Source organism: Ostrea edulis, chromosome 4 (genome assembly GCF_947568905.1).
Source record: "Ostrea edulis chromosome 4, xbOstEdul1.1, whole genome shotgun sequence".
Lineage (NCBI taxonomy): Eukaryota > Metazoa > Mollusca > Bivalvia > Ostreida > Ostreidae > Ostrea > Ostrea edulis.
In genome coordinates, this window is record NC_079167.1 from 75783761 (window position 1) to 75811277 (window position 27517).

At 34.7% G+C, this 27517-nt stretch overlaps 1 protein-coding gene across 5 annotated transcripts; it reads left to right on the forward strand.

The window, feature by feature from the left end:
- Positions 1 to 8: 8 nt before the first annotated feature.
- On the forward strand, positions 9 to 27281 carry LOC125668224 (lysosomal alpha-glucosidase-like). Of its 5 annotated transcripts, none has more exons than XM_048902072.2 (20): positions 9 to 93; positions 602 to 1184; positions 1563 to 1729; positions 2480 to 2648; positions 3297 to 3402; positions 4814 to 5052; positions 6903 to 7034; positions 8876 to 8983; positions 9387 to 9500; positions 10831 to 10915; positions 11017 to 11134; positions 11621 to 11754; positions 13483 to 13634; positions 13854 to 14002; positions 16177 to 16261; positions 16958 to 17139; positions 19419 to 19507; positions 19980 to 20029; positions 21881 to 22030; positions 25892 to 27281. In XM_048902072.2, exons 2-20 carry the CDS (start codon positions 618 to 620, stop codon positions 25952 to 25954), a joined length of 2859 nt encoding a protein of 952 aa, XP_048758029.2. In that variant the 5' UTR covers positions 9 to 93; positions 602 to 617; the 3' UTR covers positions 25955 to 27281. The 5 variants fall into 5 exon arrangements, with proteins under 5 accessions (XP_048758029.2, XP_056019794.1, XP_048758030.2 ...); XM_056163819.1 differs by lacking the exon at positions 9 to 93 and adding an exon at positions 158 to 241; XM_048902073.2 differs by lacking the exon at positions 9 to 93 and adding an exon at positions 416 to 504.
- The last annotated feature ends 236 nt before the right edge of the window (positions 27282 to 27517 follow it).

Genomic DNA, 27517 nt, shown 5'->3' on the forward strand with positions numbered 1-27517 from the left:
TTCATCTTGGCTCTTGATCTACTTTCGAATTCAATCGTCAGGTGATTTTGCAGATGACAGAAGATGGCAAACTGAAGCGCACTACAAGGAAAGGTTTTGCTGTGATTTTTTATTACAATATCATGCATGTCTGTTGTAGTTTCTTTGATTTATGATCACGTGTGCTTCGAAATACAATATATACTTTTCATCATTTTGCGGCGCACAAATACATTATTATATTGGACTGTTGGATAACTCGGTAAGTCAAATGGACGATATTGAACATCAGGATTCGGGCGCATTTCAGTTCATTGATTAACAGTTACCAATAACCGATTATGCTTATATAACCATGGTCAGCAAAATTTGCAGACCTCTTAGCTTTTTGTGGTAATTTTTTAACACGCATGAAAATAGTGACGAAAGTTCAATGACCCACTTAAGATGTATGACAGTTCATGGGGAATATGATGGGATGATCTCAGATCATGTGCATAGCTTTTTTTTCTTCTTTTTCTTGAGGTCAAGTAGAATTTTTGTAATTTATCTATGAAATGAAAATTTATTTGTGTGTCATTTCATAAGATAAAAATTAATAGTATATATTGTTTATATGCAGGTTGACTGAGACTAAAATGGAAGGCAAAAATGGTGCAGTAACTGGCTTTGTGATATTCCTGTTCCTGGTTACGCTGGCTCTTCTGTACAGTTTGTTCTCTGTACCAAGAGTGCAAATCATAATATTTCAAACTAGTAATCAGGATCAGAGTTATGTCATGAGGCCTAAGGAAGCTCAGCCTCACAGAACAGTAGTTTTACAGAGTGTGAAAACTGAGAGAAAACAGACAATGAAAACCAACAGTCAGTGTACAGTGACTGATGATGCCCATAAATTTGACTGTTATCCTGAGGCTTATGGCATTGCTACACAAGCAAAATGTGAAGCAAGAGGATGTTGCTGGCAAGTTCCGCATTCTGGTTCATCCCAGCATCAGAAAGGGAAGAAGGAAGACACCTCTAAGGGCGTACCATTCTGTTACTACCCACAGGATTTCCCAGGATACAAAACAGGGTTAAAAACAAGTACACCAACAGGATTTTCTGTGGCTTTAAATAAAAACAGTACAGCCTACTATGCAGATGATGTGATGAATTTGATGATGGATGTCAGATATGAGACAGAATACAGATTGAGGATCAGAGTGAGAATCTTGTTTATGATATATAATAATAATGATATAATTTGTATTGTGCCTTATATAAAACAAATTACTCTAAGGCACTTTACAAGGGTAAGAAAAGGAATGCAACAATAAAACACAATTAAATGAAATTAGACGACAGTATGACATATCATCAGATATCTGTAAAATTATCAAAATAAAACACTATAATTAAGATTGATAGCTATTTTAAAAAGCTTTTCTTTTCTTTTTGGATGTAGAGCACTGTGTGAAAGAATTTGTCCTATTGCATTTTTTTTTTTACGTTATGTTATAATACATATGATTCTTATAGTCAAGATTTAATTAACTAAATTCATGAAAGTCAAGATTTTTGAAATATTGAATTTTTTGCAGATATATGATCCCAAAAATATGAGGTATGAAGTTCCACTTAAAACACCGATTGTGACAAAGGCAGCACCAACACAGAGGTATTCAGTGGTTGTCTCTAACACAGGGGATCCATTTAACTTTGCTGTGGTGAGGAAAATGTTGTCGCCAGCAGAAAGACCAGCTGTTTTGTAAGTAATTCCAGTCAATAAAGACAAAGAGTCTGCTAAGAATCCAATTTTTGAATGAAGCTTAAAGCAGCCATGAAGGACCACTTCATTTACATGTGAGAGTACTTGAAAGAAAATATTTCATTGTTATCCCTCAGAGGATCAGTTGCTCTACATACCTGTATTTCATAGTGAAAATATATTTGCATCATGGAAATGACACCCATGCACAAGGTTATTTTAAAAAATTTACATTTTATTTGTAGAAATTTCCACATTTTACAATAAAGCCAAATGATGATGGGAAATATTCCCGATTGTATTTAGCAACCACAAGTAATTGTTATTTAAAAAATTTTGAGAATGAAATGAAGATCAAGATTTTAAAATAACAACACATTTGAAATTATTTCTCTGTTACAGTTTTGTTGGATCAGGAGCTTAATAGAAAAACACAGGTAGTTAAGCAGAATGAAATTTTGTTCCATCAGAGACGTTTGCTTCCTTGAAACCTTATCAGATCCCTGCTAGGGGCTTTAAATGTACCCAAAACTCATTGTCTCAGGCTGTCTGGGTTCACAAATTCAAATTCAGCTATATGCTTGTAAATACATGTACAGCAATCCAATTTTGATCAATTTTTTAGTAGTGGACATTAACAGATGGTCATCAACATGAATAAATCAACCATGGTTTTTTTTTTTACTTTTTATTTTTTTGTTTGAAAAGCCTTTGATATCATGTAACAAATTAGAAAATCACGTATTATAGATTCAACACATCCAAGGCGGCTCCTCTGATATTTGCGGATCAGTATATCCAGTTATCCACATTTCTTCCATCCAAGTTCCTGTATGGACTCGGTGAACATCGAGGTAGCTTGCTTCAGTCCATGGATTGGAGAAGACTGACAATATGGAATAGAGATCAAGCTCCACATGTAAGTAGAGAGAGAGAGAGAGAGAAAGAGAGAGAGAGAACTGACAATATGGAACAGAGATCAAGCTCCACATGTAAGAGTGTTTGAAACATTGAAAATAAATGTTTAACATATCATTACACATATAGATTTGGTTCTGCAGGTTGTGAGTTCAACCCCAGTTAGGAGCAAAGAAGTGGGTATCCAAATATTGTGGATTTCTGTGCTTTTTATGTATATATATATATATATATATATATATAGAGAGAGAGAGAGAGAGAGAGAGAGAGAGAGAGAACTAAAAACCAACACTCAACATCCAAAATGTTTGATCCGAATGTAGATAGGAGGTCAGATAAATAAGGATTTATAAAGCACTAAAAATGACCAGTTGTTCCTGTAAATGTTGATCATTTTTAGTGCTTTATATATATATATATATATATATAGTGTATGTAAAGCTTCTGAAGCTTTACTAAACGTCTTCGTGTATCTGTTTTATTTTTTTTACCTATAATTTTACCGATCATTGTGAAAAATAATTATCTATATATATATATATATATATAAAATATATATGTATCATATCAACCATAATGGTTTAGAATTTTAAAAAGTAGATGGAGTTTTGTCAGAAGGTCTAGATTTGTTTTAATTTGGTCTTTGAAGGATCCTGATACAGGGACCAACCTTTATGGTCACCATCCATTTTACTTGATGATGGAAGATGGAGGAAGAAGCCATGGCTTTTTTCTTCTCAATAGCAATGCCAAAGGTATGATTGTATGATTTTCAGTTATAAGTTGTGCCATTTATTATGTAATTACTTTGTTGCAAACCTATTTTCTCTGTCGTTAATTCAAATAGATTTAAGGAGGAATAACACACCAGAGAAATATGGATGAAAAAAGGAGGATATGTACTTAAAACTTTCAAATTTACTTTATTTAGTAAAAAAAGGCAGTTTTAGTAGAAAGTAATCTGGAAAATAAAATTGAAAACCTGTACTGGACTCAAACCCACGATCTACAGACTAGCAGTCAACATGCTAACCGACTGAGCTACCCAGCCAGGCAATCTACAGATCAACAGTCAACATGTTAACCGACTGAGCTACCCAGCCAGACAATCTACAGATCAGCAGTCAACACGCTAACCGACTGAGCTACCCAGCCAGACAATCTACAGATCAGCAGTCAACACGCTAACCAACTGAGCTACCCAGCCAGACAATCTACAGATCAGCAGTCAACACGCTAACCGACTGAGCTACCCAGCCAGACAATCTACAGATCAGCAGTCAACACGTTAACCGACTGAGCTACCCAGCCAGACAATCTACAGATCAGCAGTCAACACGTTAACCGACTGAGCTACCCAGCCAGACAATCTACAGATCAGCAGTCAACACGTTAACCGACTGAGCTACCCAGCCAGACAATCTACAGATCAGCAGTCAACATGTTAAGAGACTGAGCTACCCAGCTAAACAATCTACAGATCAGCAGTCAACACGTTAACCGACTGAGCTACCCAGCCAGACAATCTACAGATCAGCAGTCAACACGCTAACTGACTGAGCTACCCAGCCAGACAATCTACAGATCAGCAGTCAACACGCTAACCGACTGAACTACCCAGCCAGACAATCTACAGATCAGCAGTCAACATGTTAAGAGACTGAGCTACCCAGCTAGACAACCTACAGATCAGCAGTCAAAATGTTAAGAGACTGAGCTACCCACCCAGACAATCTACAGATCAACAGTCAACACGCTAACTGACTGAGCTACCCAGCCAGACAATCTACAGATCAGCAGTCAACATGTTAACCGACTGAGCTACCCAGCCAGACAATCTACAGATCAGCAGTCAACACGCTAACCGACTGAGCTACCCACCCAGACAATCTACAGATCAGCAGTCAACACACTAACCGACTGAGCTACCCAGCCAGGCAATCAAATTGAAAAGGAATGTACAAATATTGCTTATGTTTTTATTTTCATTCATGTTTCAAAAGGAAGTCTGCCATTCTGTAGTATACCTCCTTAAGCATATTAAATAAATCAAAGGGATTCTTGTTGCAGAAGCTGTTCTTCAGTCAGCACCAGACTTGACTTGGCTGCCATTATGTAATTACCTCCTTAAGCATATTAAATAAATCAAAGGGATTCTTGTTACAGAAGCCGTTCTTCAGTCAGCACCAGCCTTGACTTGGAGAACCATTGGTGGTATCGTAGACATGTATATGTTTATGGGGCCAAGTCCTGCAGAGGTTGTACAACAGTACACAGAGGTCATAGGCCGTGCCTTCATGCCACCATATTGGAGCCTGGGGTTCCATCTATGTAAATATGGCTATGGTTCTGCTAAGGAAACAATGGATGTTGTGAAGAGAATGCAGGAAGCCAAAATACCTCAGGTTCAGTATTTTTTCTGTGTCAGAATTTTTGTGGCATTATACCAGATTTGTTTTATATAAAAGTCACTAAGTATGTGACTAAAGTAAGCGAGGCAAATGTTCCAAGTATCAGCTAAATAAATCCATTGATTATATTTCTTTCTCTGAGTAATTGATAATTTTTTTCTTTCAATATAGCCATTATTAAAAACAAGATACATACTTTGCAGATAAGATCCAGAGATGTTCCTTAATTCTTGTTTTGTAATTTATGAGATATTCCTTTTTGTTTAGAATAAATAGAATGAGTACTACCTAAAACATATAAAATAGAAACATATGAAATTAAAATCGATGTGAAATTTTGTTAAAGTAGGATCCTTAGCTAATGATACAAGACAAGTGACTCCAGTAATGAAACAATATTTGATTCAGAAGAAAAGGATTTGGCAGAAAGCGATGTCTATGTAATATCCTGTCCATGACTTGAGGTTATACATCACAAAAGTATTCCTTAAATAGTTCTATGAAAAATTGATAGTTTTCATAAATTAATTAGTTCACATTTTTAATTTCAAAATATGCAAATATTTTGTATTTTCATATTCCAGTAGGTCTCTTCAATTTTTCCTCTTAATCAATTATTATTTTCTAGCTGAATCCCAATTCTAGCAAAAGTAGCTGCAATAATGTAGCCCTCTCCAATTATTTTATCCCCCCCCCCCTCTGCGAAATTAAAAAAAATCGTAGAGGGCCACATTATTGCAGCTGTAGCAAATTAAAGTAGAACAAACGATGACAGAAAATAGTGCAGGCTTGTAGTTTATTTACCGATACAACTCGCATGATAACTTGAAATAGTAGTTACCTTCCATGTACTTCATATGTCATTCACATTCAAACTTAAAATTTCTACGTCATTGTCCATCAGTTTTTGCTACTCGTGGAATACAGAACCAAAGATGGTGTTCCAGAAATACTATAGATATTTGATGTTATGTGTGTATATATTCTTTTTGGGTTTGCAGAAATGAATTTATTTATGCTTTAAACTAGAAAACATTGAAGTGTGTTGTATACGGAGTACATTTATGACACTTATGATAAGTCTTGTTGTAGGACACACAGTGGAATGTTATAGACTACTGATATACATGTTGTATTTACGAGACTTATCAGTCTTCTTGTTGTAGGACACAGAGTGGAATGTGATAGACTACTGATATATGTGTTGTATTTACGACACTTATCAGTCTTCTTGTTGTAGGACACACAGTGGAATGTTATAGACTACTGATATACATGTTGTATTTATGACGCTTATCAGTCTCCCTGCTGTTGTAGGACACACAGTGGAATGTGATAGACTACTGATATACATGTTGTATTTATGACGCTTATCAGTCTCCCTGCTGTTGTAGGACACACAGTGGAATGTGATAGACTACTGATATACATGTTGTATTTATGACGCTTATCAGTCTCCCTGCTGTTGTAGGACACACAGTGGAATGTTATAGACTACTGATGTACGTGTTGTATTTATGACGCTTATCAGTCTCCCTGCTGTTGTAGGACACACAGTGGAATGTTATAGACTACTGATATACGTGTTGTATTTACAACACTTATCAGTCTTCTTGTTGTAGGACACACAGTGGAATGTTATAGACTAGTGATATACGTGTTGTATTTACAACACTTATCAGTCTTCTTGTTGTAGGACACACAGTGGAATGTTATAGACTAGTGATATACGTGTTGTATTTACAACACTTATCAGTCTTCTTGTTGTAGGACACACAGTGGAATGTTATAGACTACTGATATACGTGTTGTATTTACGAGACTTATCAGTCTTCTTGTTGTAGGACACACAGTGGAATGATATAGACTATATGGATGCTTATCGAGATTTCACGTTTGACACAACAAAATTTGGTGACCTGGCTGGAATGGTGAACACACTACACAACATGGGGATGCACTATGTCATGATTGTGGTCAGTATTTATATAATTGTGGTCAGTGTATATGTAATTGTGGTCAGTGTATATGTCATGATTGTGGTCAGTGTATATGTGATTGTGGTCAGTATTTATGTGATTGTGGTCAGTGTATATGTAATTGTGGTCAGTATTTATGTCATGATTGTGGTCAATATATATGTCATGATTGTGGTCAGTGTATATGTGATTGTGGTCAGTATTTATGTCATGATTGTGGTCAGTATATATATAATTGTGGTCAGTGTATATATGATTGTGGTCAGTATTTATGTCATGATTGTGGTCAGTATTTATATAATTGTGGTCAGTGTATATGTGATTGTGGTCAGTATTTATGTCATGATTGTGGTCAGTATTTATATAATTGTGGTCAGTGTATATGTAATTGTGGTCAGTATTTATGTGATTGTGGTCAGTGTATATGTCATGATTGTGGTCAGTATATATGTCATGATTGTGGTCAGTATTTATGTGATTGTGGTCAGTGTATATATACATGTAATTGTGGTCAGTGTATATGTCATGATTGTGGTCAGTATATATATGATTGTGGTCAGTGTATATATGATTGTGGTCAGTATTTATGTGATTGTGGTCAGTATATATGTCATGATTGTGGTCAGTATTTATGTGATTGTGGTCAGTGTATATATACATGTAATTGTGGTCAGTGTATATGTCATGATTGTGGTCAGTATATATATGATTGTGGTCAGTGTATATATGATTGTGGTCAGTATTTATGTGATTGTGGTCAGTATATATGTCATGATTGTGGTCAGTATTTATGTGATTGTGGTCAGTGTATATATACATGTAATTGTGGTCAGTGTATATGTCATGATTGTGGTCAGTGTATATGTCATGATTGTGGTCAGTATATATGTGATTGTGGTCAGTGTATATGTCATGATTGTGGTCAGTATATATATATATGATTGTGGTCAGTGTATATGTGATTGTGGTCAGTATGTATATAATTGTGGTCAGTGTATATGTCATGATTGTGGTCAATATATATGTCATGATTGTGGTCAGTGTATTTGTAATTGTGGTCAGTATGTATGTCATGATTGTGGTCAGTGTATTTATAATTGTGGTCAGTGTATATATAATTGTGGTCAGTGTATATATAATTGTGGTCAGTGTATATGTCATGATTGTGGTCAGTGTATATGTATGGTAGACTCTGTACAGTGCAGATATACATTTCTCTCATTATTACCAGTATGAGACTGACATTACTCACATGAGATTTTTTTTTAATTTTAAACTGCTACGACATTATTGATTATGACGTCATGTAATTTCTATGATTTATGTTACATGTAGAAGTAAAATATTTTGTATTGTTTTCTTAAAAATTTTATTTGATGTAGCTTTCTGAGGGAGTCCAGCTTTGCGTTTTCTTCAATTTACACGTAAAGTTTAAACCTTTTTTGAGATGCTCTTCCTGACTGTCTAGTTAGTTTTTGCATTGAAGTTCAAATGAGGATTTAGAATTATTCATCACTGTCTCATCTCAGGCTGCGAATTTTGTCCCCTCAGTAGAATTTCCCAATCCCACACTCGTACTAATGAAGTTAGAATTATTCATCACTGGGATTTTGTGACATCATTTTGTTTTGGTATGGACATACCCCCTGATCTTAAATCCTCCAGGAATGAGTGAAACTGAACTACAGTAGAATAATAACCACAAAATCGAGTCCCTACCATCCTTATTTTTCTTCCATGATGAAAATTTGATCCGATGAGAATAGGTGATTCTACAATAAATATTCCATGGTGATGGTGTAATTTTTGGTAACTTGGAGATGTCTTTATATTTACAGGATCCAGGAATCAGCAATAAGAATTCACCCCCTTACCCGCCTTATGATGTTGGAACTCAGATGGATGTGTGGATAAAGGACAGCACAGGAAAACCACTGATCGGCAAGGTAACGCTGATTGTCCAGAAATGTCTACATCACTGAACTTATTTACTAATTTTCCTCGCTGTTCTGCTCTCGTATTTTGTTCACTTTTCATTCACATTTCACTCTTTGTTTTGATTCGTAAATTGTAAGTGTTAGGCTGTTTTAATTTAAGTATAGTGAAGATTGAAGAATTAAATTCATGATAAGATCAATAAAAAAACACATCTTCTTTGTAAATTTATATTATTTTTCAAACAAAACAAAGATAGTAATAGCTTATATTTTTGTTTGCATTTGAGAATTTTATGTTGATATGTATTTCGAAAAAGACTCGGAATGGCAAAATACACTAAATCACAAAATTCACAGTTTTTAAGCATATCATAAAGTAATTGCAAAGTACTGTAGGCATGAATTTGTTTAGGTGTGGCCAGGAGATGTAGTGTTCCCAGATTTCACCAACCCAAAAACCACAGACTACTGGACACAGATGACAAAGTCTTTTCACGACAAAGTCCAGTTTGATGGGATGTGGATTGTAAGTGCATCTAACAGTAAAAAGTGTCTAGTCACTTCATGTATCATTAAAAAGTGTCTAGTCACTTCATGTATCAGTAAAAAGTGTCTAATCACATCATGTATCAGTAAAAAGTGTCTAGTCACTTCATGTATCAGTAAAAAGTGTCTAGTCACTTCATTTATCATTAAAAAGTGTCTAGTCACTTCATGTATCAGTAAAAAGTGTCTAGTCACTACATGTATCAGTAAAAAGTGTCTAGTCACTTCATGTATCAGTAAAAAGTGTCTAATCACATCATGTATCAGTAAAAAGTGTCTAATCACATCATGTATCAGTAAAAAGTGTCTAATCACATCATGTATCAGTAAAAAGTGTCTAGTCACTTCATGTATCAGTAAAAAGTGTCTAGTCACTTCATGTATCAGTAAAAAGTGTCTAATCACATCATGTATCAGTAAAAAGTGTCTAATCACATCATGTATCAGTAAAAAGTGTCTAATCACATCATGTATCAGTAAAAAGTGTCTAGTCACTTCATGTATCAGTAAAAAGTGTCTAGTCACTTCATGTATCAGTAAAAAGTGTCTAGTCACTTCATGTATCAGTAAAAAGTGTCTACTCACTACATGTATCAGTAAAAAGTGTCTAGTCACTACATGTATCAGTAAAAAGTGTCTAATCACATCATGTATCAGTAAAAAGTGTCTAATCACATCATGTATCAGTAAAAAGTGTCTAGTCACTTCATGTATCAGTAAAAAGTGTCTAGTCACTTCATGTATCAGTAAAAAGTGTCTAGTCACTTCATGTATCAGTAAAAAGTGTCTACTCACTACATGTATCAGTAAAAAGTGTCTAGTCACTTCATGTATCATTAAAAAGTGTCTAGTCACTTCATTTATCATTAAAAAGTGTCTAGTCACTTCATGTATCGGTAAAAAGTGTCTAGTCACTTCATGTATCAGTAAAAAGTGTCTAATCACATCATGTATCAGTAAAAAGTGTCTAATCACATCATGTATCATTAAAAAGTGTCTAGTCACTTCATGTATCAGTAAAAAGTGTCTAATCACATCATGTATCAGTAAAAAGTGTCTAATCACATCATGTATCAGTAAAAAGTGTCTAGTCACTTCATGTATCATTAAAAAGTGTCTAGTCACTTCATGTATCAGTAAAAAGTGTCTAGTCACTTCATGTATCAGTAGATTATGTCTAGTCACTTCATCTATCATTACACAATATGTAGTTGCTTTGTAATGTAATAATGTATCCGATGTAAGCTGTTTTTAACAAGCAGTTAACTGCTCTTTAGTAAAATTTCTCATGAAAATATATTTTCGTGCAGGATATGAATGAACTTTCCAATTTCTATGATGGCTCTTTATCGGGTTGCCCTGGAAACAAATATGACAATCCTCCATATGTTCCAGGTAAGAAGAATTCAGATATTGAAATGATTCCATCGCATTATTTTCCTGATAATGACACTAGAAACGAAAGCTAATTAAATCATTTCTTGTTCTATTTTTAGCTGTCCTTGGTGATCACCTGAAGGCAAAGACCATTTGTGCCTCAGCTCAGCAGAATGTGTCCTTGACCTATAATGTCCATGACCTATATGGTTTAACAGAAACCATGGCAACATACCAGTATAATTTATTTTCTAATATTTTTATATGGGTGTAATTTTGATATTGATGTAGTTTGCCAGTACAACCTATCATTGGGTCAAATGCTGGCTGATGTGTTTCATACCAATTGTTAGGCCGTTCTTGGCACACTGATTCTGACTACGGATTACTATGTTTACCTGATAAAGATATAGGGCTCACGGCAGGTGTGACTGTTTGACAGGGAATGCTTACTCCTCCTAGGTACCCAATTCCACCTCTGGTAAATCCAGGGGTCCGTGCTTGCCCAACTCTCTATTTTGTATTGCTTATAAGAGTTATGAAATCAATCGCTGTTTGTTATCTTCACCTTTTCATCTGAATACATGGACATGATTGTACATGTATTCTAAATATGGTATCATGTACAATAAAAATCATATCTGAACTATAGCAGTTGATAAAAAATGATAGCATCAAAAGACAGAGAGAATTGGAATGGTTGTGTTTTTTATCTAATTGTAGGGCCCTAAAGACAGTGAGAGGAAAGCGTCCATTTGTAATTTCTCGCTCCACATTCGCTGGCCAAGGTCACTATGGAGGTCACTGGTCTGGGGACAATTTTGCTCGCTATGATGATATGTACCTCTCCATACCAGGTCAGCACAGTTTTATTCAGCAGGAAAGCCGAATCAAGATACCGTGAATTTTTGCAGCATGCTAGAATGAAGATAGTACTGTAGTGGAGTTTATCAGAAATCTGTCACCCATGAATACTAGTGTGACTTCACCTATGAATACTAGTGTGACTTCACCTATGAATACTAGTGTGACTTCACCTATGAATACTAGTGTGACTTCACCTATGAATACTAGTGTGACTTCACCTATGAATACTAGTGTGACTTCACCTATGAATACTAGTGTGACTTCAACAAATCTTGTGAATTTATATTCACTGTGATTTTTATACGCCCGTCTTAAGACGGGACGTATTATGGTATGGCGTTCATGTCCGTCCGTCTGTCTGTCTGTCCGTCTGTCCGCCTGTCCGTCCGTCTGTTAGCTTTTTCGTGTCCGACCCGTAACTTAAATACTACAAGGCCTAGAATCATCAAACTTTGTCTGTAGATACATCTTGGGTAGAAGGTGTGTCGCACATTAAAACCAGGTCTCTGTGTGACTTTTCATTAAGAAGATATGGCCATATATGGCAAAAACTTGTCCGGCTCATAACTTGAAAACTATTAGACCTAGAATCACCAAAATTGGTCAACTAATGCATCTTAGGTAGAAGGTGTGTCGCATTCTACTTTAAGGTCACTGTGACATTTAATTAAGGTGATATAAAAAAAAATGTTTTAATGGGTACAATCTATACTGTTAACAATATGTGACGGGCGTATCATGTGCCGTGGCGGTGCACTTTATTGGAAATAGGGTCAATGTGGAATATAGGGTGAAAAGCTCATTTTTAGCCATTTTCTGAGAAAAATCCTTAGATTGGTCGACTTAGCAGATAGGGTGAAGACTTTCCCAGCTGTTACTAGTGTTGTTGTGACGTCAATAGGGCATGGGTATAGTTGCAAGTGTTAGTTATACTGGTGAAAATTTTACAGATGTTTTGGAAAGCGTTGGTATAGGCCATTCATAATGAAATTACCCTTTGTTTTGCACACTCTGGCAATCCTTAATAAGCATTACGAATTCATATTTTGTATACTGTTTATCAGATCTGCTGTGTTGGTTTTTATGTAATCAATTTGGCTATTTTCAGCAAGCCCAGTCAAATTGAATGAAAGTAATTATATAGTCTGTTATGTTTCATTTGTTTTGAATAATTTCTATGTAACACATTGATGATCTTATTTATTCGTGTAAAATATCTAAAGTACTCGTCTGGTTATAAATTTTACCAGTCGAGATCTAGAGCTCGCTCATTTCTTTAAAAATTGGGTGTTATATCAGAGTTACCTTTCTTTCCCCTTACTATATTCTTATCTGCTTCTTTTTGAACCATTAAGTCATTATTTGATCTTCAGATACATTTTAAAAACACAGGCCTTAGAGAGGTCGATTCAGAATATTGGGCCTCTAGCAAACTAGCAGAAAAAAATATCCCCCATTTTGGCCAAAATTAAAACAAAAGTCCAGTTTTATCAATAATCAATTTTGTGGAGATTGGTGGAGAGCATCTCAATGCTCTTACAATCGTACTATGTGATCACTTGATTTTGTGGTCTGGAAAGAAAATTAGTGTCCAGTAAAATAAGATAAAATCACAAAATGTTATGGGACTACATGTAGAACCATCCTCCAGTTGTATGGTTGCTGATCGTGGAAAATGTATCTTTCTTATTTGTAATAATTTTTTACTTGTTTTTCAGAGATGCTGAATATGAATATGTTTGGCATCTCCATGATTGGTGCTGACATTTGTGGTTTCCATGATGACACTACGGAGCAACTGTGTCAAAGATGGCAGCAGCTGGGAGCATTCTATCCATTCTCCAGAAATCACAATGACCTTGGAAAAAAGGTGACGGAAGTTAAGGTTAAATATTAGCAGCTGAAAAAAAAAATAAAAAAATTTACTTCCCTTTACAAGTTTACTTTGTTCATAATATTTGTAAAAGTAATATTTTATTTTGTATGCTGTATAGATGATTTATAATGACCATTGATACAGTAAAAGTAAATGTTTTTTGTTGTTGTTTTTTTTGCATGCTGTACAGATAATTTATGATGACCATTGTAGGATCAAGATCCAGCAGTTTTTAGTGAGACCATGAAGAACTCCAGCAGAACAGCCTTGACGATTAGATACGCGTTACTTCCCTATCTGTATACACTGTTCCATAAGTCGAATGCCATGGGGAACACAGTGGTCAGGCCACTTTTCTTTGAGTACGTTTCTCTAACATACGTAAACCACTTTTATATCACAGCTATTAGTACTCTCAGGCCACTTTTCTGTGACTACGTTTCTCTAACACACTCATACATAAACCACATATATATCACAGCTATTAGTACTCTCAGGCCACTTTTCTGTGAGTACGTTTCTCTAACACACCCATACATAAACCACAGTTATATCACAGCTATTAGTACTCTCAGGCCATTTTTCTGTGAGTACGTTTCTCTAACACACTCATACATAAACCACAGTTATATCACAGTTATTAGTATTCTCAGGCCACTTTTCTTTGAGTACATTTCTCTAACATACATAAACCACAGTTATATCACAGGTATTAGTACTCTCAGGCCACTTTTCTGTGAGTACGTTTCTCTAACACACCCATACATAAACCACAGTTATATCATAGCTATTAGTACTCTCAGGCCACTTTTCTGTGAGTACGTTTCTCTAACACACCTATACATAAACCACAGTTATATCGGAGCTATTAGTACTCTCAGGCCACTTTTCTTTGAGTACATTTCTCTAACATACATAAACCACAGTTATATCACAGCTATTAGTACTCTCAGGCCACTTTTCTTTGAGTACATTTCTCTAACATACATAAACCACAGTTATATCACAGCTATTAGTACTCTCAGGCCACTTTTCTTTGAGTACATTTCTCTAACATACATAAACCACAGTTATATCACAGCTATTAGTACTCTCAGGGCACTTTTCTGTGAGTACGTTTCTCTAACACACCCATACATAACCACAGTTATATCACAGCTATTAGTACTCTCAGGCCACTTTTCTTTGAGTACATTTCTCTAACATACATAAACCACAGTTATATCACAGCTATTAGTACTCTCAGGCCACATTTCTGTGAGTACGTTTCTCTAACATCCATAAACCACAGTTATATAACAGCTATTAGTACTCTCAGGCCACTTTTCTTTGAGTACATTTCTCTAACATACATAAACCACAGTTATATCACAGTTATTAGTACTCTCAGGGCACTTTTCTGTGAGTACGTTTCTCTAACATCCATAAACCACAGTTATATAACAGCTATTAGTACTCTCAGGCAAACTCATCAATTGATACCCATGTAAAAATAATTTTACATTTTTTGGGTACAATTAAGAATATTTTATATGGTTTTTTTTCTTGGGCTCATACTTGGAATGGTGTTATATATAGATTGTCAGTTGGTTTTCATTTCAATAAAATTTTAGGTACTCAATAATATATATATTTAGTCATTAATCAAGGGGGCATGCACAATTCTAACAATTAATCATTATGCATACACGATACCATACAATATACATATATATACCATACACATACATGTATACACATACAATATACATATATATACCATACACATACATGTATACACATACAATATATATATATATACCATACACATACATGTATACACATACAATATACATATATATACCATACACATACATGTATACACATACAATATACATATATATACCATACACATACATGTATACACATACAATATATATATATATATACCATACACATACATGTATACACATACAATATACATATATATACCATACACATACATGTATACACATACAATATACATATATATACCATACACATACATGTATACACATACAGTTCAACTTTGGTGTCTCAAACGCCGATATTTCGAATACCATTGGATGTGTCAAAGTGATTCGGAAGTCCCAACCACTTATTCTTGAAGTATTTTACCCTCAATATCTCGAATTCGTGGATATCTCCAAGTTTTTTCTTGGTCCAATCGAGTTTGAGATAACAAGGTGTAACTGTATATACACATACATTTATGTTAAGAATTTCTATATTGATATTGGTGTAAAACTGGCTCATAACAACACTGAATTAGAATGTACATTACAAGTATGCAGTATGGGACGTAAAAGTGATAAGCATGTGTCTTGGGAGTAAGGAATAACACTTTGAGACAGGTTTAGACACATATGTGGATTAGGATATTTTTTATTTGTTTTTGTGTTGGTGGAGATCTACAGTCTTTCAGTGCTGTATAGTTTTTAAACAAGATAACACAATAGAAACAATGGCTGCTCCTCAGAAAAGTGAATGTTATTGAAAAATGTTTTTTTGTTGACAGATTTCCACAAGACACCAACACATACAGCATCGAGGATCAGTTTTTGTGGGGCTCAGATTTAATGATCACTCCAGTATTAACTCAGGTAAGTTACATATTAAGCAGCCACTATGCCTAGTGTCATGGGGATAGAGTTGCTCAGTTGGTAGACTGCAGGCACATTTTGTGGGAGGTTCTGGGTTTGAGAGTCAGCTGTCTGGTCACATTTTGTGGGAGGTTCTGGGTTTGAGAGTTAGCTTTCTGGTCACATTTTGTGGAAGGTTTTGGGTTTGAGAGTCAGCTGTCGGGTCACATTTTGTGGGAGGTTTTGGGTTTGAGAGTCAGCTGTCAGGTCACATTTTGTGGGAGGTTTTGGGTTTGAGAGTCAGCTGTCAGGTCACATTTTGTGGGAGATTCTGGGTTTGAGAGTCAGCTGTCTGGTCACATTTTGTGGGAGGTTCTGGGTTTGAGTGTCAGCTGTCGGGTCACATTTTGTAGGGGGTTCTGGTTTGAGAGTCAACACTGTTGTTCTCATCCTGTTACAATGTAGTTCCCCTAAAAACCACCATAGGTGGCTAAAACAGTTTGATGAGCTAGGCTCTCAGGGTGGAAAACGAAAACCTTCAAGAAAAAGGAGCAAAAATGTAACCCTGGCCCTGTTGGTGGAATACCTGTGTGGTTTGTTGGGGGGTGGGGTGGGGGGGGGTTGTCACAGATTCAGGTACCAGTCTAGTCAACACTTTATACTTCCTGTTCTAAGGTCTAAATAAAACACATGTACATGTAGTTATTTTTATTACAGGACACAACAAAGTTAGAAACATATTTCCCTGCATGCACTTGGTACGACTATTACACTGGACAAAGAATCCTGGGGAAGGGCACCAAAATAAGCATGGATGCTCCCATGGACAGGATCAATTTGTTTGTAAGAGGAGGAAGTATTTTACCGATGAAGGCAGCAGCCATGACCACAACAGAAAGGTGAGCAATGATAAGTATATCCAGGGGAAAACTGCTTTCAATAATGGTGTTGACTTACCCTAGAAAGCAGTTAGTTTCTCTTTACTCACTACAGCAAGACCCCAGATGGTTTAGAATTTTGAGGGAACTAAGTAAAGTTTCCCACTTCATACTGACACTATTGTGATTTGTTTCTTTCCATGATTCTGTCATGTATCAACATATATTCAAATTTCAATGTTAATGCCTTTGATATTTGATATATAAAATAAGAATGTGATTGATGCTTTGGGCAATTTAATATCCTATGATATCATAGTAAGCAATACACTGGTGGCTCGTTTAACGCTTTCATTGTTCTAATTTGGTCGATTTATTGCATAACCCAAAATCTCCTGTGCAAACAGGCAATCCCGTGCACAATCATTTTATTTAAATCAAATTTCTTTAAAAACAAGTGGCAATTCCTGGTCACGCTTTACAAGACATGATAGTAAAGGGCAGTGTTAAGCACAGCATATTTGCAATTTTATATAGAATAAGATTGATCAAATGTTGAACTTCATCAGTAAAAATTAACTACTTACTCTCACATCTAAACAAATTCCAGCATCAAACAAGCCATCAGAGTGTATTGCTTACTATGAAATCATGGATATTAAATTGCACAGAGAATCACATTCTTATTTTTTCGATTTAGGGACCAGTTTAATTTGCATAGGTCAACTTACCTCTGACACAACTGAGGGGGGTGGGGTTGGGAGTGGGGGGATGTCTACTACGCATGTCTATCATTTGATTTCTCATTCACAACTTTCAGTTGTGCAGTAGTTCGATTGGTATCCGTGAGCAGACAAATTGTGTGCCATGTATCTGGATCAAGGTGTTTGGCCAAGCCGAAGGGTTAAAAACTTTGTGATGGAAAGATATTTAAAATATAGGGGATACACAAAGGTTACGGAGAACCACACAGTGTGTCATGGCTCTAGAAACAAATTAATTTGGTTATAAAGTCAAGATCATCAGTAAAAATGATAGAAATAGTTTTCTAGAACTGAAAGACATTACACAAAGGTTGCTAATGAACAGACAGTGTGTCGTGGCTCTAAAACAAGGACATACAACCAAGTTCAAGGTCACTTGTAAAATGAAAGTAGAAATATTTGTCTGGGCCAAAACTCTGTAATGGAGAGACTATAGAAGCTGGTAATAAGAAACATTCGGTCGTAACTTTGTAATATAGGAAGGAAGCTAATACTGGGTACACAACTGCTAATGACAAGGCAGTGTGTCATGACCTCTGAAGGTCAAATGACCAAGGTCACAAATGTTCCTAATCATAACTCATGACTTTGCAATGGAGAGACAATAGTTCATATTTGGCACAGGGGTTGCAAATGACAAGATGGTGTGTTGCAATCGTGAACTATAGACATTTGGCCAAGATACACAAGAAATACACGTCATCTAAATCTGTGATGCAGAAGCAATAGAAGAATTTCTGATCACAAAAATAGCTTATCAATGGCATCCAGTTCTCAGAGATTGGAAGATGCACTATCAACATACAACACATCAAATATTAGAGGACATCAAAATTTTTAGGACTTAAGTCCAATTCCAAACTGTATATTGTTTGACAATATAAGATATCTCCTAACTGTATATTGTATGGGAATAAGATATCTTCAAACTGTGTATTGTATGGCAATAAGATATCTCCAAACTGTGTATTGTTTGACAATAAGATATCTTCAAACTGTATATTGTATGGCAATAAGATATCTTCAAACTGTATATTGTATGGCAATAAGATATCTTCAAACTGTATATTGTATGGCAATAAGATATCTTCAAACTGTATATTGTATGGCAATAAGATATCTTCATATTGTATATTGTATGGCAATAAGATATCTTCAAACTGTATATTGTATGGCAATAAGATATCTTCAAACTGTATATTGTATAGCAATAAGATATCTTCAAACTGTATGTTGTATGGCAATAAGATATCCTCAAACTTTAAGTCTAGCATCATGTGATACTCTGGTGGCCTTTAAGGCCAATGGTCGCTTGTTTTTACGTTTGTCCCTACAGTTTGTCAGAACATGGAGATAAAAACATTTTTATCATTTAGTTGACTTTGTTACAGGAAAGCAGTTTTTTGTAGAATCGTGTGATAATGATTTTATGTTACTCAATTTAAAGGACTTCCATGTTTTCTTCCTCTTTGACACATTTGTTAATTGTTCGCTTATGGTATTAATTTTTGTACGGTGTAATTTATCTATTTTCAGTCGTAAAAACAATTTTCGTCTGCTTGTTGCTCTGAATGAGACGGGATATGCGAATGGAGGTCTGTTTTGGGATGATGGAGAAACAATAGGTATGTGAAGTGTGGACTTGCATCTTATGTTTCACACTTATACTTTGGCGTCGGTGGGCTAGTGGTTAGGCTGTCAGACTCTCGACCGAAAGGTCGTGGGTTTGAGTCCTGGCCGCAGCAGGGTCGACGTTGTGTCCTTGGGAAAGGCACTTTACATGAATTTCCTCACTCCACCCAAATGTAAAAGGGGTACCTGGCTATAGACAGTGAAAGATATTGTTAGAAATTTAGTGCTTTAGCACCTTTAATGGCAGCTTGCACTGTATGCTTCCCAGGAAGCTGAGAAAGTTCTAGATTGATATAAGGTCTGTCGGGGTAATAATGTATTGTAAAGCGCTCTGAGGTGCATACACTGGAAAAAGCGCTATATAAAACCAATCATTATTATTATATACTGCATGTGAACATACATGTATATCGATATTTTCAAGCTCTGCTCTTTGATAAGGGTGTTTTACCGATGCATTTACAGGTACACATGAAAGTGGGATTTTCAACATGATAATGTTCATGGCCAGTAAGGTAAGGATTTCAGTTGATTACCAGCAGAACATACCAACATTTAGATTACCACACATTTCTGTGATAAATAAGTATTTCTTACTCACAAATGTGTGTTACAAGGCATTGTGATGTCAGGAAGCATTCATTTAAACAATAAAATGCTTTCTTTGTTGTTTCATCGGGTGATGAATGTAGCTAGCATTGCATAAGTGGGTTATGTAAGTATTTTCTGCAATGATTGCTACCTTCATCACCTGATGAAACAACAAAGAAAGACATTTTATTGTTTATATTTGTATTTTTATGTATTGTTTTGAAATATAAACTAGATTGATTTAAAGAGACACTACAGCTCATTTTCCACATTTTAATGAAGTGTTTAAAACATGTATTGATGAAATGATAAAAAAAAAAAAATACTGACAATTTGGATGCATCAATTTGCTCTAAACTGCACTTTGAAGCTCATCTGGAATTCAAAGGTTTCTTCATGCTGACTCAGATTTTTTAATGCTTATTTACATCATATAAATTATTCTTAAAATTATTAAATAAATTAATAAAAAATTATTATTAAATAAATTGAATAAAAATTATTATTAAATTATTAAATAAAATTATTATTTATTAAATGAATTAAATAAAAATTATTAAAAACTTATTTAATAAATTAAAATGCTTATTTACATCACGTGATTTTGAATGACAGCAAAGGTGTTGTGTAAAAAAAAAAATTTAAATATCACTTAGGGGGTTCACACTCGCCTTTCAAGTATGACATTATTCCCTGTTTCTTATAATTATAAGTAATCATTAATCATAATTTGAACAGAAACTCTTTCATGTTCCTATTGATCCATGTTTTTACAACTAACACGTGTCGTGTTCAGAAAAAAATAGCACTTACTTTGAAAGCAGTCTTTGCTAGTCCCAATGGCAGATTTAGAGGGGGTCGGGACCCCCTCCCTTTTTTCGCCACAAATTGTGAGTAAAATTAACGCCAGATGTCTGAGTACTTTGGGTAATACTTGACTTTCACATGCCCCCCTCCCCTTTGGAAATCCTGGATCCACCACTGAGTCTTGTGTGCGTTTCTTCTAGATTTTGGTTCCCAATGGTCAATCTGATCCCAAAATAAATTTCAGTTCAAGTAAGAATTTTATCTCATTCTATTTTTACCTCTTTTCTCACAGAATTTGTCAAAATTCTGGATATATCCTCTACACTTTCTCTCACTGGACAACATGCTGCACTGTTTACTGTCTATGCGCATGCATCTGAAGACCGAAAGGAGGAGATTCTATATTTTTTCTCGTTTCGTTGAAATGAGAATTTTCAACTTTAGATACGTGTTATTTTTGCAAAGTTCATACATTCAACTGTGCAACAAAAATGGAAAAGCGCTGGGAAAATTGTCATTTCATTAATTTTGCGCAAAGTGAGCTGTAGTGTCTCTGTAAGTACTATAATAGCATATGGTTGACCCATTCATTACATTAATGGAACAGCCAATGGACCCTTTGACCTTGATTATGCTCCATATTTGGTAATGATTACACAGACAGGTGGTACAAAAAACCCGGATCGAACTAGTTTGCAACAAACATGCATTCATTGTCACAATTGAAAGCAATGTCAATTTAAAAAAAAAAATAAAAGAGAAAAGATTCAGTAAATGTAGATTTAGTCCTATGGCTGCAGTAGAATTTTATGTTTTACTGAAGAAAATCATAATGGAGGGTAATTATAAGTAATTAAATGTGTAGATAGGAAATACTGAATGTGTGCATTTTAACATTTTATGAATTAGGTTATTTCCATTCGTGTGTAAACTGGTTATTATTTATGCTGGCTATTTTGGTTGATCAGAATTCTGTCTCCTCTGGAGTAATGAAGGCAGGCTTTACCGGGGAGAGTATGAAGTTGGACCGTCTTCTTGTGTACGGTGTGGCGACAAAACCAAACAAAGTCACTGTCAATGGTGGAGGCACCTCATTTGAATACAACTCACAATTTAAGGTAAAATTAAATACAACTCACAATTTAAGGTAAAATTAAATACAACTCACAATTTAAGGTAAAATTTTATACAACTCACAATTTAAGGTAAAATTAAATACAACTTACAATTTAAGGTAAAATTAAATACAACTCACAATTTAAGGTAAAATTAAATACAATTCACAATTTATGGTAACATTTTTATACAACTCACAATTTAAGGTAAAATTAAATACACAACTCACAATTTATGGTAAATTTTTTATACAACTCACAATTTATGGTAATAATTTTATACAACTCACAATTTAAGGTAAAATTTTTATACTAGGTCTAAACTTAAGATTTTTTTTGCCTTTTTGTTGTTGACTTACTGATGTGATACTTGTAGAAAGGTAGGAAAATGTTTTATTTTTGGTTGAAAAATAAATTTGAGATAGTCTTGCTGATGGAGGTTGCTCTCGAAAACTGTTCAAATCCGTCTTTTATTGAAAAGCAGGAAAAAAAAATTTCTTTCTGGGATGAGGTATGATTTTTTAATTCTTTACCAGTACTAGAGGTGTATGATTAGAAATCGTAGAGAAAAGTTTGGTAATGACTGTTAATGGCCACACAAAATTAAAGACTGCAAAATTTTCAAAATGCACTTTATTGTTTTAGTCATAGTTAATTAATGCACAAGTCAATAAAGTTTCACGTGACAGAGTGAGACTCCGAAAGAAGAGGTGAAAATCATAATGAATTTTCAAATCAGAAGAGATGAAAATCATGATGAATTTTCAAATCAGAAGAGATGAAAATCATAATGAATTTTCAAATCAGAAGAGGTGAAAATTAAGATGAATTCTCAAGTCAGAAGAGATGAAAATCATGATGAATTCTCAAATCAGAAGAGGTGAAAATTAAGATGAATTCTCAAATCAGAAGAGATGAAAATCATGATGAATTTTCAAATCAGAAGAGGTGAAAATTAAGATGAATTCTCAAATCAGAAGAGATGAAAATCATGATAAATTCTCCAATCAGAAGAGGTGAAAATTAAGATGAATTCTCAAATCAGAAGAGATGAAAATCATGTTGAATTCTCAAATTAGAAGAGATAAAAATCATGATGAATTTTCAAATTAGAAGAGATGAAAATCATGATGAATTCTCAAACCAGAAGAGGTGAAAATTAAGATGAATTCTCAAATCAGAAGAGATGAAAATCATGATAAATTCTCAAATCAGAAGAGGTGAAAATTAAGATGAATTCTCAAATCAGAAGAGATGAAAATCATGTTGAATTCTCAAATTAGAAGAGATGAAAATCATGATGAATTTTCAAATTAGAAGAGATGAAAATCGTGATGAATTCTCAAATCAGAAAAGATGACAGTTAACTTGCCATTGGGTGCGTTCAGAGTACTACCATTGGTTGACATAAGTTACCATTGGCAAAATTTGTTACCATTGGTACAATAATGGTACCAATGTTTGCCAATAAAATTTACCAATGGTGAAAGTCAAGTATTACCCAAAGTACTGCAGACAACCTAGAGCTCTGTTAGTGATGGTATCTCTATTTATGACGTAATCAAAAATGGCGGGCATCGCGTACACACTGAAAGAAACTGATTTTGTATCACATCTTCCCCCTTATAAATCTTTGCAGGCGTCATCTAAAGACGATTTCAGACATATTGCTTCAAACATACCCCTTCATAGATGGAAATGGGTTTTAAAAACATCAAGTGTTAGTGATATGGTGTAGCAATCTCCCAGTCTAACCATTTCGTTAGATGATCTATACTCATGATGTTTTACAAAAGAAAATATATCTTTGGTTTTTGGTCCACCCCGCTTCACATTTATTGACCGAATTTGGAAAATTCTTGGCTAGCGAAGATTGAGAAAATAATCTGCAGGAGAAAGTACATAATAGGACTTAAAAATGTTGGATTTCTCACCATTTGTAACCCAAACTCGTTCAGAGTACACAAGGATCCAATGGACCAATGACTTAAATATTTACCATTGGCAAATCCGTGATGGTACCATTCGGTTTACTCTGAACGCACCCATTAACTTCAACATTTACATAGAGATAACTTGAAGTTAAATGTCATTTAAACTTAACTTTTGTGCAATTGGACCCAGTATTTCTTATAAAACATATGAATAATCATATCATGTATTTGTGATTATGTTTGCAAATATAACTGCAAAATGTTTATGCAGCCAAAATTGAAGTTCTGGCCCCAGGGCCATAAAATGTAGATGAGTTCACGTTTAACCTTAGTTTCACTTTCATAAAATGTGGATGAGTTCAGTTGAACTTTAGTTTCACTTTCATAAAAGGAAATGGTGAAAAGGTGAGACTTAGATCAAAAGTGACCTTGTCCAACATTTATGGCCTCAGAGCCAATTAAGGGGGCAATTACATTTGGGTCTCTCTGCCTGCAAATTCAACCTTGGTCATCACTTTAAAGACCCAATTTTAAGTTGACACCCCCAAATTGTAAACTGCCTGTCAATCAAACATTTAACAATAGATCTCAGGTGGAGTGACATCTGCAGACACTGTGGTCTGGGGCTACCCCAGAGAGGTGTTTTGATAACAATAACAGCCAGTATCTACAGGCATTCTTTAGATCTTGAGGAAGCCCAGTATACCTGAGTTTTGATAGCAATGACCTGTCCACAACTGCTATTTTCTTGTAATTCAATTGTTTTTAAAAAGGCCCCTGAACAATGCAATTTCAATATAATTGTATTTTTTCCCTCTATATACCTGTACATGTATTATAAATTACACAGTCAATCAGAAATCAAACAATAATTTGCACAATAATTTCTAAAACTTGTAACTTATTGAAATAAGTTATGTCATCAATTTATGATACCTCTATATTTATAACAGAAATTATTCATTGAGTCAATGAGAGAGAGAGAGAGAGAGAGAGAGAGAGAGAGATAGAGAAAGAGAGAGAAAGAGGGGGTGGGTGTAGAATGTGTGTCAGCTACCCTTAGGAATACAACCATTATTCAAACACTATGACCACAAAAACTCTGCAGAGGTCCCTGAGACAGGTCCTGTGTATATCAAAACTATAAAAAAATAAATTAAAAAAAAGCATGGACAGGTAGATTTCTACCATGTTCTGTCTCTGTGTATTTCTTTGAGTGCCATGGGATATAGCAATTGTCTTAATTACCCAATTGCTTGGTAGACCCTGGCCACTCCAGGTTAATAACATCTGTTTAGATTAGGCTCTGCCTACATTTTCACTGACCCTACCATCATGAGATGGGTCTTTAAACTATACAAGACAGGGACTTCATAGTTTCTATACTGTACTTGTGAGATTTTGTCTGAATTGAATGTGCTCTGCCTTTTGTGAGTTTTAAAAACTTATCTTGTTTTTAATGATTTTCATATGGAATATGACAACTAGTGTTTTCTTAACACATGTTTAATAACATTGCATTATCTTTTTATTTCATTATATTTCTTTAACTACATCAAACTACTACTTTTAAAAAAAAATATTTAAATGAATTCTTATGTTTTAAAACCAATTAAAGTAGAAAATGGATGTAAAAACCTCTAGTCACCTTAAGAAATACTGCAAATCATATTTGATTGGCAAGAACATTTATGCATAATTTTACGAAAATTTTAATTCTCACAAATTCACTCTTGAATATTGAAGGCATGATTAAGCAATTCAATTTGCGAAAGTTATGTCTTGTGAATTAATACATCATTGAGTAACATTGCATCCTTGTGAAAATGAGGTCTTGCAAAATAATAATGATCTAAAATCCATTTCTGCCATTATGTCAGCCATATTTAATTTTATAATTAATGTGTAATTCTTGTCTTATCTTTCGCAGGCCCTGACTGTTACAGTACCGCTGGTTGATCTTCTGAAGCCATTCACTGTAAAGTGGATCTAATGGAGAAAAAAATCGAGGGGTGGATCCACTAAGTTTGCAACCTTAAGTAGTACTTTTTCTGTCTAAAGAATTACTTTGAAAAATTACCTTTTGGTTAGAATTTTCCAACCAAAGGGAGGTTGCAACATCCATAATATTTCCTGCTCCTGTAGATCCACCACTGAAATATTGGATGGGGAGGCGGCTAGGCCTAGTGCTGTAGATCATACTGCTAACATGTAGTCCATTCCATTATGTTTACATTTCCAATGTTTTTGACTTTGACATCTTTACATATTACAATGATAGCTATTTTCTCATAAATGTGATGTAGTTATGAACAATGCCTGGGCATACCAATCTTGAAATATAGTATGCTTATTTTAGGAATAATGACAGTGATGAAAGTAGAATGTAAACATAAGAAATAAATTTCGCTGATGCACTTCATGAAGTATGCTGGCTTAAATTTGAATTTTATTTCTTAATTATCTAAAACAGAAACTTTGGACTTGGGAGTTAGCAGTCCACTTGTTTGTAATTTATAGAAGGTTGCTCATGTTCTTCCCAAATTTTGTACATGTACGTCTATTTTCATATTTTTTTGAAAATGCAGACAAACTTGGTTTTTAGATTCCTTTTTTTTTCCTGAAATACTTTTCATATTCTTGAGGGAACTGTAGAATTATGACGTACATGTTTACCTAGAGTGGGATTAAAGTTTTGAGTAATGTGTCTTGTTATGTGTGTTTCTGTCTCTGGCCTTTGGAAGTGTGTGTTTTTGAGGTGCTTCCACCCACTCCTTGTAATTTCTAAATGCTATTTCTGTATGATGATGAGCAATTGTTGGTTGCGTAGATTTTGAGAGGATCAAATGCAGAGAAAGCTTAAAGTGCTTTTTGACAATATTACAAAATGTTTGCTTTGATGAAAATATTTGAACTATGCAGATGTTTCAGTGTTATTTTTTTTTTATACATCTTATTGTCACAAGATGAGTGACAAAGTTTGAATGTGCATTTGTATGTGTAACTGTAATTCTTATGTTACAATATGTTTTAAAATGATGGCAATCTGAATTGTCTGAAATGCGATTAATTTTCAATTTATATATAATGATGCTGGTCAATCTATCCCATAATTCCTTTCCATTCCATTACCTCAATTATACTGCTATGCAGATTACCAAGTAGTCAACAATTTCAGTGTTCACACCCCCACCCCCTCCCCCTCCTGTATGGCCTATCTCTGGCATGTTCAGCTTTGAATAAACAGTCTCACTTGTTTCAAAAGCTTTAAAAAAGCACAAAACTTGTACCTTTGTTTACAATAAAATATTTGAAATGAATATTGAGTTTTTTCTAATATCATGTATATTCAGTGAAAAGAAGTTTGATTTCTTGACCTTTGCCGTCACGTACACACACATGTATAATGTTTACTTAGGACTGGACCTAGAAGCAAATGGAGATTTGATTTTAGATTGTGGTTATAATGATTGGTCTAGCGGAAATGTGTTAGTAGTATCTCCCTGTCCATCAGTCAACGTTGGAGAAGACCAGGAAAAAGTCATTTACACAATCA